We start from the raw sequence: 15,459 nt of genomic DNA, 5'->3' as shown, positions 1-15,459 counted from the left end.
TTTTCTCCTGTGGAAATAGAAACGTTCACTGGAGTTCCATCATAACAGCTCACTGTATGTATTGACTTGAGAGACAGATATCCGTGATAATTTAAAATGATTTCATTAAACATGGATCAGCTGTAAGCTATGTGGGTACGTGAGCTAAATTTTTTAACTCGGTGTATGTCACCCTAGTTACAAATCTAATACTGATCTTTGAAAATTATCTGTTGAGTTAAGCTAGGTTTTCTAGCTCATGGGTGGTCAACCTTCTAATGAACAGATGGGTGTCCATTAGATAATTATCGATTAGCATATTCTGCAGGAAAATTACATTGTATTTCTCTAGATTTACCCCAGAGAACATCATCTGGAATCTCCTTGGGTCCTGATCTGTTACCTTTATCTTCTGTTGCGTTAAAGGCTTTAATCCTTTATTCTGTTAATTGCTTTGCCTTCCATTCCTGCAGGTCAGCCGTTATTGCTGCCATATAAGCCTTCTGGAAGTACTGAGATGTATTATGTTCCTTATCCAAAGGCAGGATCCAGAATGTCTCCAGTTGCATCAGAAACGACTGTTGAGAGCTCTCACTCAGGTACTTAGACATCTTAGATCTTTGAATGCAGAATGATGTCTAAATATATGCATTTCATATCCAGAATTGTTTCAGCTGAGCTCAGAGCTGTTCTGTCCTACCAGTTTAAACGCATTGATGTTCACACCACTTTATAACAAAAAGATCTGTGAATCCCGACTGAAGGCTATGGTTTCAGTTTCTTTGAAGAATGTGAGTTTAGTGTATCGTACTGTTGGCAGTGAGGGGAAAAAGCAAGGCTCCGAATGTCTTACAGCTTGATAATTCTTAACTTTTTCACCAGGAATTTCTATTGCATTTGGACTCTTTCATATCCCTGCCGGTTCTCCTTCCCTTTAGTTCCCTGCTTGCTATTACCTTCTGCCGCATTCTGCTTTTTTATTTGATAAGTGTGCGTTGTGAAGTATTTGCGTAACGTAAAATGAATTTCAGATAACAGCTCTCTGATTTTTCTGAATTTCTTAGCCCTGTATTAAGTGATTCCAGTGTAGAAAGTTACTTTCTTTAAACAATGTAATTCATACCTGTGGTTTCAAATACACATTAACCTTCCCCTGCCCCCCAATAAAAAGCTTTCCTCGTTAAGTGGAGGAAAGGGTGGTCTGTGATTCTTTCACTTTGCCTCTTATTTTTTAGTTCTTTATATATAAAAGAACATGTCACTTAAGCGTTACAGGTCTTATTTTCAGGTTATTTTCAATTAGAGCTTTTTGACAGCCACAGTTATTTGTGGACAAAACGAATGATGGACAGAGATGTCCAGTTCCTGATAAATGTGCCCCAGGGTGTAGGTTGATGTAAGAGTGATTAGGAAGTGTAGAGGTTAGTCATTATCGCCACAGATTGTGCTTGTAATTATTTATGTGTTTGTGCTCGTTACTCTTTTCCGGTGTATCTATTTTTATACAGTTAAAATGAGACATGAATGTGATTTGCCTGTGACGTTTTGTAGGAGCTGTGGTGCTAAATGTAAAGATATACTATATGGATGAGGCAGCTCAAGAAGGTTCTAGAAAATGTGCAGCAGAACTAAAAAAATCTCGTTTTTTAAACTCTCTGCTGCAGGCAGGATTCTTAGCTCCTGAGCAGTAGCTGAAGGAAATCGAGTTAAGTCTGCTGAATGTAACCAGGTGGTGTTGACAAGGATGATAAATCAGGTGCCATTTTAGGTTTCTGACTGTTAGGAGGCAGAGCTGTAATGCTGAGGGAGCTCTGCCATTATTGTCTAAAATTCTTGTTTAGGAGTTAAGCTCTAGTCTTCCAGTTTTCTCCGTTGCTATTCTGAGTTCAGAGAATAGCTATTTACATCAGTCAGTGAAAATGTCTGGAATTTTACTGTGAGCAGAAGGGAGTCTGGACTTTCCAGGTCCTGTGTCTGGCTCCCTAGCTGATTTGTCTAATGCTAATTTTATTGTTGTCTTCTCTGCTCATTAGTGTAAAAGGTAAAATCAGTATCCCCTGCTGTTAGTCATTAGAATTGCTCACTAGTGATCATGACTGCTGGATGGTGAATATACTGCTACTAACAGTTGAATATTAAGCTTCCTTTCAGACACTGTCTTTGAAATTTGTGTGTGTATGTATCTTTGCTGTTTCATCTTTTTAGTTGCAACGGTTGCTTTTTTTTTTTTCTGCAGGATCAAATGATGCTATTCCTCCAAGGTTTCCAGCAAATGCCTTTGGCTTAAGGGACGATAATGCTCCAGACAATACAGCTCCTAAGCATAAAGAAGGAATCTATAGTACGAGGGCCAAGCCCAAGGTGGCCTGGACTGAGGAGAAAATGATACCACTGGAAGTTGCCCCAGGTTGTTAAAGTGTGTGTTCAGTTTTACATGAATTTTCATATGCGTGACAGAAAATAGAGCAGAAGAACTAGATTTTAGGATCTATGACTTCTGGTTTCATGACGTTGCCGATACTCTGCCTGAAGATACTAAATGTGACTCTTATTTTTCCTCTCTTTCTCTCCTCTCTGCTTCCCCCTCCCCCCCCCCCCCAGCCCCAAAATACCTAGGCGTTAGTACTTGCCTAGCATTCTAGTGGCCCTGACACTTAACAGAGCCTTTATAAGATGTTTTAAGACACTCAGTGTTAAGTTTGTGAAGTGCAAAATCTTTAAGTGTATAAAATGATGCAAATCGAGAAAATGACAGAAATCTCATGATAAATGAAAGTAGGTGAGATGGCACCATTTATTTAATAGAGTTTGTGGTGTTGCCCACAGATACCTTACATAGCATCACAAAATATCCACGCATCTCTGTCATGCGGATATTTTACCTGAGTCTTAATTTGATTGGACTTGATATATCTCTTCCCCTCCATTAACCTTATTGGATGCTATTTCTAAGGGATGAAGGTCAGGTTTTACTACTACTGTAGCCTACTTTAAGGCAATGTTTCCTTAAGGCAGTGTTGCCTTTTGCTGACAAAATAAAATTATACTGAGATAGTTGATAATTTTGACACTATATCTCGTGGTGTAGCTAAAACTACTTCTGATGGACGCTCCTAAACCTCATTCAGCACTTCTGAGCGGCTGATAAACTTCCTTTAATCTGAGCAGGAATGAGAATTTTTGTTAGGGTTGGTGATAATTGCATCTTCTTGTTCCTGGGCAGAAGTAACTGTAAGTAGAAAACTGCTGAGTGGTTTGCCATCTCCCACGTGGAATTAATAACTGCATCTAGAAAGACGTTTGTTGCACAGTACGGTATTTTGAGGTTATGTGCTATATTAAACAAAGTGAGCAAACTGCAAGGAGGTAATATAATTATGGCTATTAATTAGTGATGGGACCAGAAAGAGATGAACAGTATAAAGGAATCTGAAATAGAGAGTTCCCATTCTCTTGTAGGCAGTCACGTATACAATTTCTCCGGGACCCATTTATTTTTCTTAACATCACATAAACTTGCTATATGAAGGCACTTAATGGAATGGATTTTTGTGGAGTACTTCAGTATTATTATTGTTGGCCTTTTTAAGCAGACAGCTCAACATGCCTAGGGTAAGGTCACTTCATGGAACTGTGCTGATTTATCTACAGGGATGTCTTTTGATGACTTTAATTCTTCACTTTAGAAGGGATCTTCTTTGAAGCTTTTCCCTTCAGAATGGAGATTACATTTCTGATATTCCCAGAAGATTATTTGAAGTGTGTGATTGCATAAGACAGACTGAACTTCATATTACTTCATATTTGTTTTACTTTTGCAATAAGTGTACGTGGGATCAATGGTTGAATTAGTGCAACAGTAAAGACAATATTGTCTTAACATAGTTTTTCCAATAGAAGAAATGATTATCTGTGAACATTTATAAAATGCAAGAATACAGAAACAAGGAGAAAAAGATAGGAAAATGCTTTTCTTCATTTGCTGTGGGTAACCAAATGGCTTGGGTCATGGTGGTAGAGCTGAAAAAAGTGCACGTATAGAAATGAGCTCTCAAAACAAGAATCTAGGATAAGAAACAAAATCCCGCCTTAGAGTAGAGATCGATAGATACTTGTCTGTCTGAGTCCCCTGATTTAAAAAAAAAAAAAAAAAAAAAGTGATGGAAACACAAGTGTTGATACAAAATTATCTAATTGTGTCTTTCTGTAGCAGTTGGTAGCCTAAAGGCATAGGGAGGACCAGACTTGTAAGTAGAGATAATCTTTTGTTAGACTAGCCAGTATAGTTGGAAGGTTAAACTTTCTGAAGAAAGACCAGGCTTGCATGTCTTAAATCTTCTCTGACTTCTCCAACTGTATTTTTAGCTGGTCTAATAAAAGATTGCCTCTACCCACAGAGCTTGTCTAGAGCTTAAAATTATGCAAATTATGTATTTTTTAAATGTTTCTTTATAGAAGCTTATTTTTATTTTCTCCCTATTTGCATTCCTTCCATTTTGTTGGTAGTTTTATTAAAATACAGAAATAGCAAAAATTCTGCATAGCATTCTCAAGCCTGATCTCATTAGTCAGGAGGGTGTGAAGGAATCTTCTTACATGCATGGGTGTATAAACATTGACCTTGTATGCAAAGACAAATTCCTCCAGTTTCGGAGTTAATGAGGCTGGTTCTGGAGATGCTATTCATGATCTTGAGATGACACTAAAGTGCCCCTATTGAGAAGGGAAAGGGAAGATATGCATAGAATATAAGGAAAACCAAGGACAAGTTAAGTTTTATAAAGCAGTGTTAATAGAATAAATTAACACAATTTTATAGTAACCCTCCTTGTGCTTATCTTGCATCAGTTTTTCCCATGAAGAACTTGAGGTTTTATAAATAGTAACTTAACCTGTGATCCTCGATGAAGAAGGGAGATATTTTCCTCAGTGGGGTAGGGAGAGGCACAGTTGTGGGACTCGCTCACCACTCTCTTATTGAATCAATGGTAAAGCTAGCTCAAAAAAAAAAAAAGCAATTTCTAGTTGTCTTTATCAGTAAATCACAGTCTCAGAGAGAGCAAAACAAGAGAAGGCTGTTTGAAGAAAAAAGTGGAAAAAAAAAAATTGCAAACAAGGGAAAAACTGATTTGAATGTGATCCATGCCATTAATGTAGCTTGGTATGCATTTACCTAGTTGTTGTTACCGTTAGTGAATGGACTGTACTATTTTACATTCCCTTTTTTATTTAAATGAAGGCTATTACTACTTTATAATGTAACTGTAAACTACATATCGGGTAAAGTGGCATAGGAGAAGGATAGCTTGCAATAAGCATAGGGGCTTGGGATGTCCTTCTGGCACTAATGGCTGTAATTGTACATTCAGCGTTTATGGATCCTTGTACAATGAAGTCCATCATGCAAAGAACATAACATGAAATATATATTGCAAGTGATTTTATGAAACAATTTTAGAGTATGCTCCTGCTAGCACATGCTACATTTGTGTTAATGCATGTATTTGTGTAATGCAATGTATTACAAATGAGTTTACAGTTAGGTTCCTGTATATTGTCCTTTGTACTTTCAGATAGTAGCATTTTCTGGCAGGATTTCATTGCTCCTTTCAATTAAGCTGTATCTTCTGATCCTAAAAGTGAAGCAGGGTTGGATCTTGTCAGTACGCTATCAGAGATCGTTCTAGGAATTACGCAGGAAGTGGTACTGGTTGTCTTACATAGTGCTATTCTGAGTTAGTGAAAAAGTAATGTTCTGGTATAGCCCTAAGGGGCATTGGTACTCCCAGGACATTTGTCTAAAGAGAGGCAGAGTTGTGGCTGCCTGTCATTGACTTTCCATAAATAGAAACAAAGACCCTATCCAAATTCTAGCCTGGGTAATTACATACGGCATATCGGGGTTCCTTCTTCAGATTCAGTAGGATACAGTATTCTCTTGGATTTCATGTTGCAAATGATAGAAAATATTATTCATGCCCTGTTAGTAATGCTGAGACTTCATTCCAAAGATGATTGCATTTCAGGAAAGGGGAAAATGATTCCTGTTTTTAATCTATTTAAGTGGTGGGGGAGTCTTAGGATGAATATTGCCCTGTTTAAGATGTACTGTTTGCTACTTGCTTATATGTAAGGGAACATAAAACTAATTTTTTTTTTCCTTTTCTAGAATGCACAAATCATTTGCAATCTGTAAAAACCACTCACTCCATCTTCAAATCAGCACAGTTCTACCTTCATCCTCCAATGCCTATGTATGACAGCTACTTCCTGTCTAACAGTGAGCTATCAGAGGAGTATTCTGATACTGGACGTGCTAGACCTTCCTCAAATGCTTTCTTCCAGAACTGGAAAAACGCAGATCGTAATCAACGTGTTTTCTCCACTCACCATAGGAAGAATGGTGAAAATGAATTCTTTCCACTAACTGCAGAAGCAGATTACAGCAAGAATGAAGATATAAGAATTAGTACATCTTTAGGGAATAAAACTGTAGGAAAGGAGCTATTTCAACGTGGCAGAAGAGAAGCAGAACAAAAGAAGGCTAGAAATTACCCTTTACCATGCAGCCAAATGAGTCACTTTAACGAGAATCTAGAGACAGGCCTGCCAGGGAAACGGAGAACCCATTCCACTAGCAGCTTAGATGAGCTCTGGACTAAGTTTTTGGAGCGCCAGAAGAGACACCAGCACCATGATTTTAGGAGCGACAGTGAGTTATCCCTTGTTGAGCGCCTCGATCGGTTGGCCAGGGTCCTTCAGAATCCCATCAAGCATACGCTAGTACCTACAGAACCTGAAAAGATTGCTTCTGAAAAGAAGATTAAGGGAAGAGAGCAGAGGTTTCAGGAGAAAAACACATGCGAAAGTACCTTAGAGCCTGATGCAGCACATAGTGAAGAAAGACCACATATCAACCGTAATAAAAATAGCCTTGCAGAGTTCAGGAAAAATAGGGCAGGAGAGAAAACTATCTGTCACATGAATAAAATTTTGGAGCACCAGCAGTACTTGGAAGCTCCTAGTGACACTTCCTCAGAGGCCGGGCTTAGTAAAGATCATGGCACTGTGATCAGTTCTGCGACCTCTGAATCTGATGTGGTGACCCAAACAGAAGTGGAAACTGCTACTCTGACTGAGGTGAGCAGTTCCATTTCCACCATTGACACTGCCAGGCTGATCAGGGCTTTTGGGCATGAAAGAGTGCGTGTGTCGCCAAGACTGTCCCAACTTTATTGTACCATCAATCAGCAGAAAAGTCGCTCTGAGAAGTGGAACAAGTGGAGCAGTAAAGCAATGGGTGTAGAATATCCGAAGGTGACCTCTGAGAGACAGAGGAAAAGGAAAGAGATCCAGGTATGTGACCAGTTAGACCAAAAGACAACTTCAGCTAATCTTTTGCAGGTACTCTTGAGCTGTGTACAGTAGAGCTTGCTACTTGGAGAATGATTAACACTTTCCAGAGAACGTTGTTTATATGGTAGACTTAGGTCTGATCCGAGTAGCTCAAAAGCAAACCAGGCTCTTTGCCTTTCCAGGTATAAGGAGGAGATCAGAATCTCTTACAACATCAACCTTGCTCCCCTTCCCTTTGTTCGCATTTGTCGTCTTTCCCTCGTTATTTGTTTGGGATGTAGTCTTGGGAAGCAAGATCCTGCTGTGTCTGATTTCTGGTTACTTCAAGGTTCTGCAGCAATCCTGAAGACGGTGGTGGTAAATGAAAACGAATTTCCTGAAAGGAGACCTTGGCATGGGTTTGAAGCTTGTCATGAGTTGCAAAGTTTTTGTGTTTTTACTAGAAGTGGTAGTGTCATCATTACTAGTAGATGTTCATACTTCACTGAAACAAGTTAGGTTTTCTTATAGAAACAACTAAAATCCAGTTTTTGTACCAAGTAACTTACTGAATGCATGCTTAGGGGGAAAAAAACCCAGGCCTTTTCAAGGCTAAAGCTTAAAAAGAAAAAAGTTAGAATGAAATTGTTGTACACTTTGCCTACAGCATCAGGATAATTAATCACAACAGTGACCCTCTAAATATGACACTGGGATTCTACGATTCTTGCATGATTATACTATTTAGGACCTTATTTTATTCTTTTTTCCACTTCTTGCTACTAACCTTGCAGTGTCTGCCTAGGCCTTGGAAAAACAACCTCTTGTTTTACCTTTCAAAATCACCTATGAAAGAGCAGATTTCAGTAGCTCTTATACTAGAATAAAGTTTTACTGTTCCCAGTGCTAGATGTTGTTTTGAACCTGTATGGCTTTTAGAAAGTGATACTTCTCTGCTGGGGGTTGCTTGGTTGGTTTGTTTAATATGTTAAGAGACACGTGATCCACCTCAAATAAGGATGAGGAAAAAAACTAGTGGCAAAGATGTCAGACTGTATTTAAAAACTAAATCACTGATAATTTCTGTGATGCTGGGGAGAACAGAAATCCAGATATTTGCCTTTATTTGCAAATATCTGTGATTCAAAGACAAATTTATTTATAGCAGGAGCCCTACTCCTAGAGAGAATACTGCACAAATCTTTCAGGCTGTTGAAGTTAGGAGACTGCTGCATTTTGTAGCTCAGTTTTTAATGCGAGCCTATTGTCAGCTCTGCTTCCAGAAGACTTCATTACAGCTTTTATTTATAGATGCTGGACTCATCCCAGAAGAGTTTTTAATCTATTCCAGTTTGTTATTTCTAAAGCACTCTTCACGCTGCCATCTGGTAGCAGGTACAAAGCTAAAGGTTGTTCTATTTAACTACTGAAGGGCTGTGAAAGCGTTGCACTGAATATTCTAGTCCAAATAGAAATATGCTGTCAATATTCAGTACTCCCTGGCTGCTTGTATTTATTTCTGTTTGACTGCTGATATGCATGTGCATGTAGATGGATTTTCTGGTTTTTCCTTGGTCTATCTTCAGTCTTTCCTGAGCGCATATATTCAAATTTGCTTCTCTTCTCTGATAGAAGCTACGTATTTACTACATCTGTCTAGTGCGCTCTACCAGAGCTGCAACAGTTTTATCGAACTGAAAACCAGTTAATGGCAGTATGTTTGAGAGTAAAAATTACCTCTATGTAATCTTGAAATGAAATTGTTTTGCATCGAAGCAGCAATAGCAGAGGCTCAATAAAAAGGTAATAAAAAAGCCTCTGCTCATTTCCATCATTGCTTGCTTTACGACTTACTAATAGGATACTAATTGCTGTGATGGGGAGGGGGGAAATCAGTTTCATAATTAAAAATGAAATTGGCAGTGTTGCAGAAATTGGTCTATACCACACTATTGGATTCGAAGCCTGGGGAAGCACTGTCAGTAAATTGCTGTTAATAGAGCACTAACGTTCTCTGTACCTGAAAGCAAAGCTTGTGGACGAGATGCATTACACTCACAGACTGGATATATTACATTTTAAGTGGCTGTAAAGTTATTACATCTCATAACATTTGATTTAACAAAGTCATACGTACCATCTACTCTCTGCACCTGGAACTTATTTGTAAGAAAGGTGAAGATGTGATACTAGTATTTTGCCTAAGTCATGCTCTTACCACGTGGCTGCTATTTCTCATTTTTTATTGAGTTTGATTTTCTCTGCCTAGTGAACTTTGCATAGTGAGAATCACAGAAAGAGTGAGGGAATTTGTCATGTTTTGAGGGGACTTTGTTTTTTGATGGTGCAGAACTCACGTTCATGGTGAACTAAAAAAGCAACGCGTTAGTCCTTCCAGCCAGTCTCTCCTTCTGATAACCCAGTAACCTTTTAGATGCTTGTGATTTGAGAGGGCGTGAATACTAGGTTTAGGAATGCTGGATTTAGTTTAGATGTTTATTCTCCCCCTTCCAAAAGCACAGCTGTTTTAAACAGTGCAGTCTTTCACAAAAGTGCAGCTAACAAATGAATTTGCTACATCCATGGGTTTTTTTAAGAGCCTACCGTGACAGTCTGTATTGTTCCATGAACTACGGAGGATGCTCAGCACCTCACAAAATCTGATCGCAGGGTAGCTCTTGTCTGCAGAAACCATGCACTCTTCTTACTGGGACTGGGTGCTGAAAGTGAGTTAGTGCGTGAGGATACGAAGTGAAGGCTAGCTATTGTGTGGAATATTAGTAATAAATACTGATAAGCCTGTGCTAAATAGCTGAATAACGTTAGAGTCAGTGTACTACAAACAAAGAATGATAATCATGATTTTCTTGCTGTTTGAAACCCTCTTTCTGCCCGTTTCAGTTATGTTTTCAGGAATTTCTGTCCTTTTGCATGTTTTTTCTAGAAGGCAGCTTCTATTTCATCAGATTCAGCTTCTACTAGCAGTATTTCTTGGGGGCCAAGCTCTGCTCTTAGTAACAAGCGACGGATACGGATGTTAAACAAAGGTATCCAAGCAGGTGAGTTTTTGGGTTCCAGACCTGACTTTTCTGTATTTACTTCTGCCTTTCATCTCCTTGGAAACCTTTCTCCAAAGTCTGTTGTATGTTTCTGGTGACGAGTATGTATACTCAGCATTCTAACTCACTTCCAAACGTTCTTACAGTAATGTTATGTTGTAATTGAAATGAGCCATCACCTTTCCTTGCCTTGCCTTCTGGAGTATTAGCCAGTTTTCGTACTAACTTGTAAGTTTTGTTAACCTAGTTTTCTAATTTATCGCAGTGGTAAAGGTGGACTACTGCATTTTATTATTTTTATACATATAAACGTGTGTGTATGTGTGTGTATATATATATATATATATATATATATATATATATATATATAAAAAATAGTTTTCCATGCCAGACATTTATCTGTTACTCAAAGAATATATTTTGTAGGCGTTCTGTATTTCAGAGACTATCCTATGATTGCAGTGTTTTATAGTCATCTTGGAAGTATTTTGAATGTCATTCTACTTTAAGATATGAGCTGATCCTTGACCGGTGCAGTCCTTATTTCTTTTTTTTTTTTTTTTTCCCCCAGTGGTAATTTTCAGTTACTCAGTTTCTTTCATTTACTCGTCAAGTTCCCATCATAGGGTTGAGTAATGGTCTTGTTTTATTCATCAGACATTTAAAAAAAAAAAACCCGCAGCACTGAGTTATTGATATCATGTGCAAGTGAGTTACATCAGAAAAGTATTTTCATGAATTGCTTTCAGAATTGCATTATGATTCTTTTGAATATATGGTTAACACCTTTCATTTTGTTTCTATTGAATATTTTTGGTGCCCTGGACAAACCAATGTTTTATAGATAAAGCTAAGTTTTGGATGAGTGTTTCTGGACCTGTCAGTCTACCCAGTAAAGCCTACCATCAAAACTGCACACCTGTGTGCTGTACAGTGCGTACAATGGTAGACCTGCTGTTGTCTTTTACCAGCAGGTCAGAAGTTGGCTTTTCAGACCTCTGCTTAGATTCCTAGCAAGGGGCATACTTAATTCAAATTTGATATCTTCTCTCCTCCACATCATAAGCTTGTCTTGTCTGGGGTGAGGGGGACCAGGTAATGGGGGGGACTATGTAATTTTACTCAGACTATCATATAATAACTGTCTTGGGTCACTGTGAATTTGTGTTGAATTTGAAGTGGGAATATAAAAGATTTTGGCTTTCTGTATCCCATCCTCGAAAGAAATCCTTCAATTTTAAAGTAAAAATTGAGGGTTGTCATCTGCATTATTCATGTTACACATGCTGATGTTACGAAATATTCCTTGGAAGTACTTTTTTTTTGGTCAGGTCTCCTAAGGTAAAAAACACTGGTTTAAGCATGAACAAGGTTGGAGATAAAGGACTATGGCAGTGGGCTTTCTTCTTTAAATTAAAAATATGGAGGAGGATTTTTTTTGGGGGGGGGGGGGTAATATAATATATTGTCACAGCTGCTCTAGAATAAGATGTTACTGCCTCATTTTGAACTGCAGGAGACTTGGAGATTGTGAACAGTGCAACTAAAAAAAACACTCGAGATGTTGGTGTGACTTTTCCAACTCCAAGATCTAGCCAGCCAAATCTGCGGCCATGGGAACCCTGGCATTGTGTCGATGGTATTTTCGGAGAGTCAGATGGTTTGGTCACAGATCATCAGGTACCAGGAAACAAGGGTAAACAGAAGGGACAGCCAGGCAGTTTTTTTGTGGAGAAAAAGATGAAGAAGGGCAGGCTGCATTTGCCACAAGGTCAGTCCAAAATACATTTCTGTATAGACTGGAAAAATTGTGTATCTCACCAGTAACCAGTAAAATACATGATCAGGATTAGCTAGAACACAAAGTAGTCTCTGTTACTAGTGTAGTCAGTTTTTATTTTGTTTTTAATCAATTAATTTTAAACAAAAACCCCTTACTATGTCAAGTGAGTATGTATGTGGTGTTTTTTTTTTTTTGATTCTCCATTATGATGGCATTTTCAATCTAGTTGTTAGATGTGACCTAACCAGTGAAGGTGGTAAATAGGAGGCAATGATTAAGGCAAAGACAGACAAATAGAATAGTCGTCACATAGACACTTAATTTTAATACATGAATACATGAATGGTTCTGTTAAACTTAGAATGTACAGTTACTCAGCAACTTGACTTACTATCTCTTATACTGAGGCGTCACAGAGCAAGTGTTTTTTTTTTTTTTTTAAGGAGTACCTGGAGTGAGGAAAAAAATAGTAGTATCAGAAGAACTAGACTTGTACCCTTTGAGTTAGGGTTGCGTTTTTGAGCCTATAAAGTGTAGTTGCCTGTTTTGTGGTGGTGGTGTTGGTCCTCCTCTGTCAATCTCTTAAATGTCACTAATCAAATGTTTTAAAAAGTTTTCCTTAGTCATCGTTGCTGTTGTAGGGACAAATCATTCTCTCTCATAGCAGTTTAATTTAGAAAATTTAGAATATCTTTTCAGAGTACTAGATGATGTATTCATATTCCATTATGTATATAAACTGTGAGTAATCTGATTCTTGTATACATATTTAACACTTGGAAAATGTAAAGCATTTGCCCTTCAAAAATATCTATACCGAGTCACAGAGTTTAGGACAGAACAAAGATTCCTTAAATATGTTTTATTGCTGATAAATAACTATTCTTTCTGTAAAGAGAAAAATTTGCAAACTAAGCCATTTTGTGCCTTTCCAAAAGTGTTGTTTGGTAAAGGCTTGTTGCTTTTCTGGCACTTGGCAAAGGGACTCTTTTGAAACTGCCAAGGTTGTGTGATACAGAATCCCACTGGAATCAGCGAAACTACTGAAGCGAGTCTTTATTGCAGCTTTTAACTGAGATCTTCAGCGTGAAGGGACATAGATAGGTATGGAAAATAGGAAAACATATGGTCTGCAAATCTTCATTTTCTTCTGTGATGTTTTATTAGGAATTTCCTGGCTTGTCCAAGCAGAGGATTTGAAATCTGAATCTAAGAAAGAAAACTGTTCCAATTCCTTTTCTGGTCCTGGTCCATCTTGGTTTGAACCACTGACCAGCACAAAGCCCTGGAGGGAGCCCCTCCGAGAGAAGAACGGGCAAGAGCAGCAGCCTAGCAACACGGTTCAGCCAGTGGTTCCGGAAAGAGATGCTGAGAACAGGTCCCCACAGCCGTTTGTGAAGCTGACACTACAGGTAAAGGCCCGCTGTACTATAAGGCTGCTGGGTTCTCTGATCTTAGGAATAATGCTGAATCTTGTGGAAGTATTTTTTGATCCTTTTTTATTATTTCACCTTTGATATAATTGGAAGTTAACAAGTTAGAGACCACTCCTGTTTAAAATAAAAAAGAAAACAAAACAAAGTTGTCAGTCCTGCTTTCTTAAAGTAACCTGACTGTGCGCAGTATTATGATTTGATTTTTAGGGCTTAAATCAACTGGCTTCGGGAACTAGAGGGAATGCAGCTGAGGTAGTTCACGTTATATTTGCTTCCCTGTGGGAGTATTCCTGTGTGATGTAAATAGTGTGCGATAAAATGGAATTTGCTTCATACAGTGCAAACCGTGTGTGTGTCTTGCACCCTCGCGCACTCACTCCAGGCCAGCTTAGGTGGCTCACTCCAAGTATTGATGCAAAAATACAAATGTAGTGTACAGAAATACTTTTGACAAAGATCTACAGCAAGTGAAATCTAAATTAGCAATAGCGTAACCCAACAGGAATTGTTCTGTAGAGCGAAGCTGTTGGTGCTGAGTGCCAGATATCCATGCTGTATACGTTTTGGAGTTTTGGAGCTCTAATCTGCTCAATTAATTGAACGCCTGCTAATGGCTTGTAGTGCACTAGGTGCACTTCTGGAGTTTCTTTTGAGTTCAGTCATACCTGCTTGTATGTGCTCAGAGACAGCCCTGTGATAGGAACTGAAGCATGGCAAATGTGGGTATCAGGAGACTGCTTTCAAATCTCTACTTCTGCTGCAAACTGAAGTGCCAGTACTGATGTGGCCGCTGCCTTATAGTGAGGGAGACTTATATGTTACAGCACCTTTTATTCTGCATGCCTACCTTTGACTGAACTTCACTGTATTTTTCTGAGAGGTTTGTGTCCCTTTTGCTAATTATTTTAGCTGCTTTTCTTTTTTTTTTTTCTTTCCAACTAGTTAGTCTTCCACTTGTTGACAAGTACTTTGATGTTAAACAAGATCCCTGAGCATCTACCCAGCCTTAAGGATGCAAGATTTTGTATTTTATACTGAATGCTTGTTTGAAGTTTTTTTTTTTTTTTCCTTATCATGCTTTGATGATGGTGTTAGATGTTTTGATTAACCTCTTCCAGCCTTAAAAGGAAGTTCTGGCTATTTTAGACTTTGTGTGTCGTCTGGTCTTAGGAGGCTCTTGCATTGCATCGCCCTGATTTCATCTCCCGCTCTGGAGAGCGTGTAAAGCACCTGAAGCTTGTAATGGAGGAAAGAAGGATGCAGAGTGTATTGCAGTGTGAACGAGAACAGCTATTTAATCCTCCTGAGAAAAGAAAGGGCTACAGGAATGCAAGTTGCATGCTCTCTGAAAGAGGTATTTCACGGTTATGCTGTTTTATATTCTATAGGAATTAACGAATTTCCTCGTTATGCTTAAGGAGGTATATATTTCTAATAAAATTAGAATTATTTACAATTACTGTCTATAAGAATCTATAACTTATAAAGGAGTAAGATTGTTGCAGTAGTATTCTTTGTGAAAAGTAGAGTTGTTCACTGTTCTCTTATCTCACAACTTTGCATTTAGGCTATCTGTTTAGACAAAAGAGAAGAACGATTCCAAAGAGCGAAATGATTCAAAGATCCAAAAGGTAAGGTTAAGAAAATTTTGTTTCAGATAGTTAAGTGACCTGAGTAAACGGGCAAGAAAGATGGGTGAATCATATTTACAAGTAAAGAATTGGGCATTTGGGGGTAACTTAGGTCTTTCAGGGCAAGATGTAGACATTTTATCAGAGGAAGAAAGCACTTGTCAAGAAAATCATAGAAACAAGACCATTTTAAAAAAAAAAAAAGAAAGACTAACTAGACCTGAATATTTTGCTGC

General features: G+C 38.3%; 1 protein-coding gene across 8 annotated transcripts in view; it reads left to right on the top strand.

The window, feature by feature from the left end:
• ALMS1 (ALMS1 centrosome and basal body associated protein) overlaps positions 1 to 15,459 on the top strand; it is a 75,771-nt gene that overhangs the window by 49,903 nt on the left and 10,409 nt on the right. For 3 of the 8 annotated variants that reach the window (XM_009681844.2, XM_068943820.1, XM_068943824.1), the window contains 8 exons: positions 453 to 578; positions 2,216 to 2,386; positions 6,149 to 7,335; positions 10,259 to 10,373; positions 11,890 to 12,144; positions 13,324 to 13,568; positions 14,763 to 14,946; positions 15,160 to 15,223. In XM_009681844.2, coding sequence (XP_009680139.2) covers positions 453 to 578; positions 2,216 to 2,386; positions 6,149 to 7,335; positions 10,259 to 10,373; positions 11,890 to 12,144; positions 13,324 to 13,568; positions 14,763 to 14,946; positions 15,160 to 15,223 — 2,347 coding nt within the window. The remainder of the gene's footprint in view (positions 1 to 452; positions 579 to 2,215; positions 2,387 to 6,148; positions 7,336 to 10,258; positions 10,374 to 11,889; positions 12,145 to 13,323; positions 13,569 to 14,762; positions 14,947 to 15,159; positions 15,224 to 15,459) is intronic. The other 5 variants (XM_068943823.1, XM_068943822.1, XM_068943826.1 and 2 more) reach the window with 3 other exon arrangements.

Source organism: Struthio camelus, chromosome 4 (genome assembly GCF_040807025.1).
Source record: "Struthio camelus isolate bStrCam1 chromosome 4, bStrCam1.hap1, whole genome shotgun sequence".
Lineage (NCBI taxonomy): Eukaryota > Metazoa > Chordata > Aves > Struthioniformes > Struthionidae > Struthio > Struthio camelus.
The sequence above is the reverse complement of the archived record's forward strand: the minus strand, read 5'-3'. Positions and strand labels throughout refer to the sequence as shown.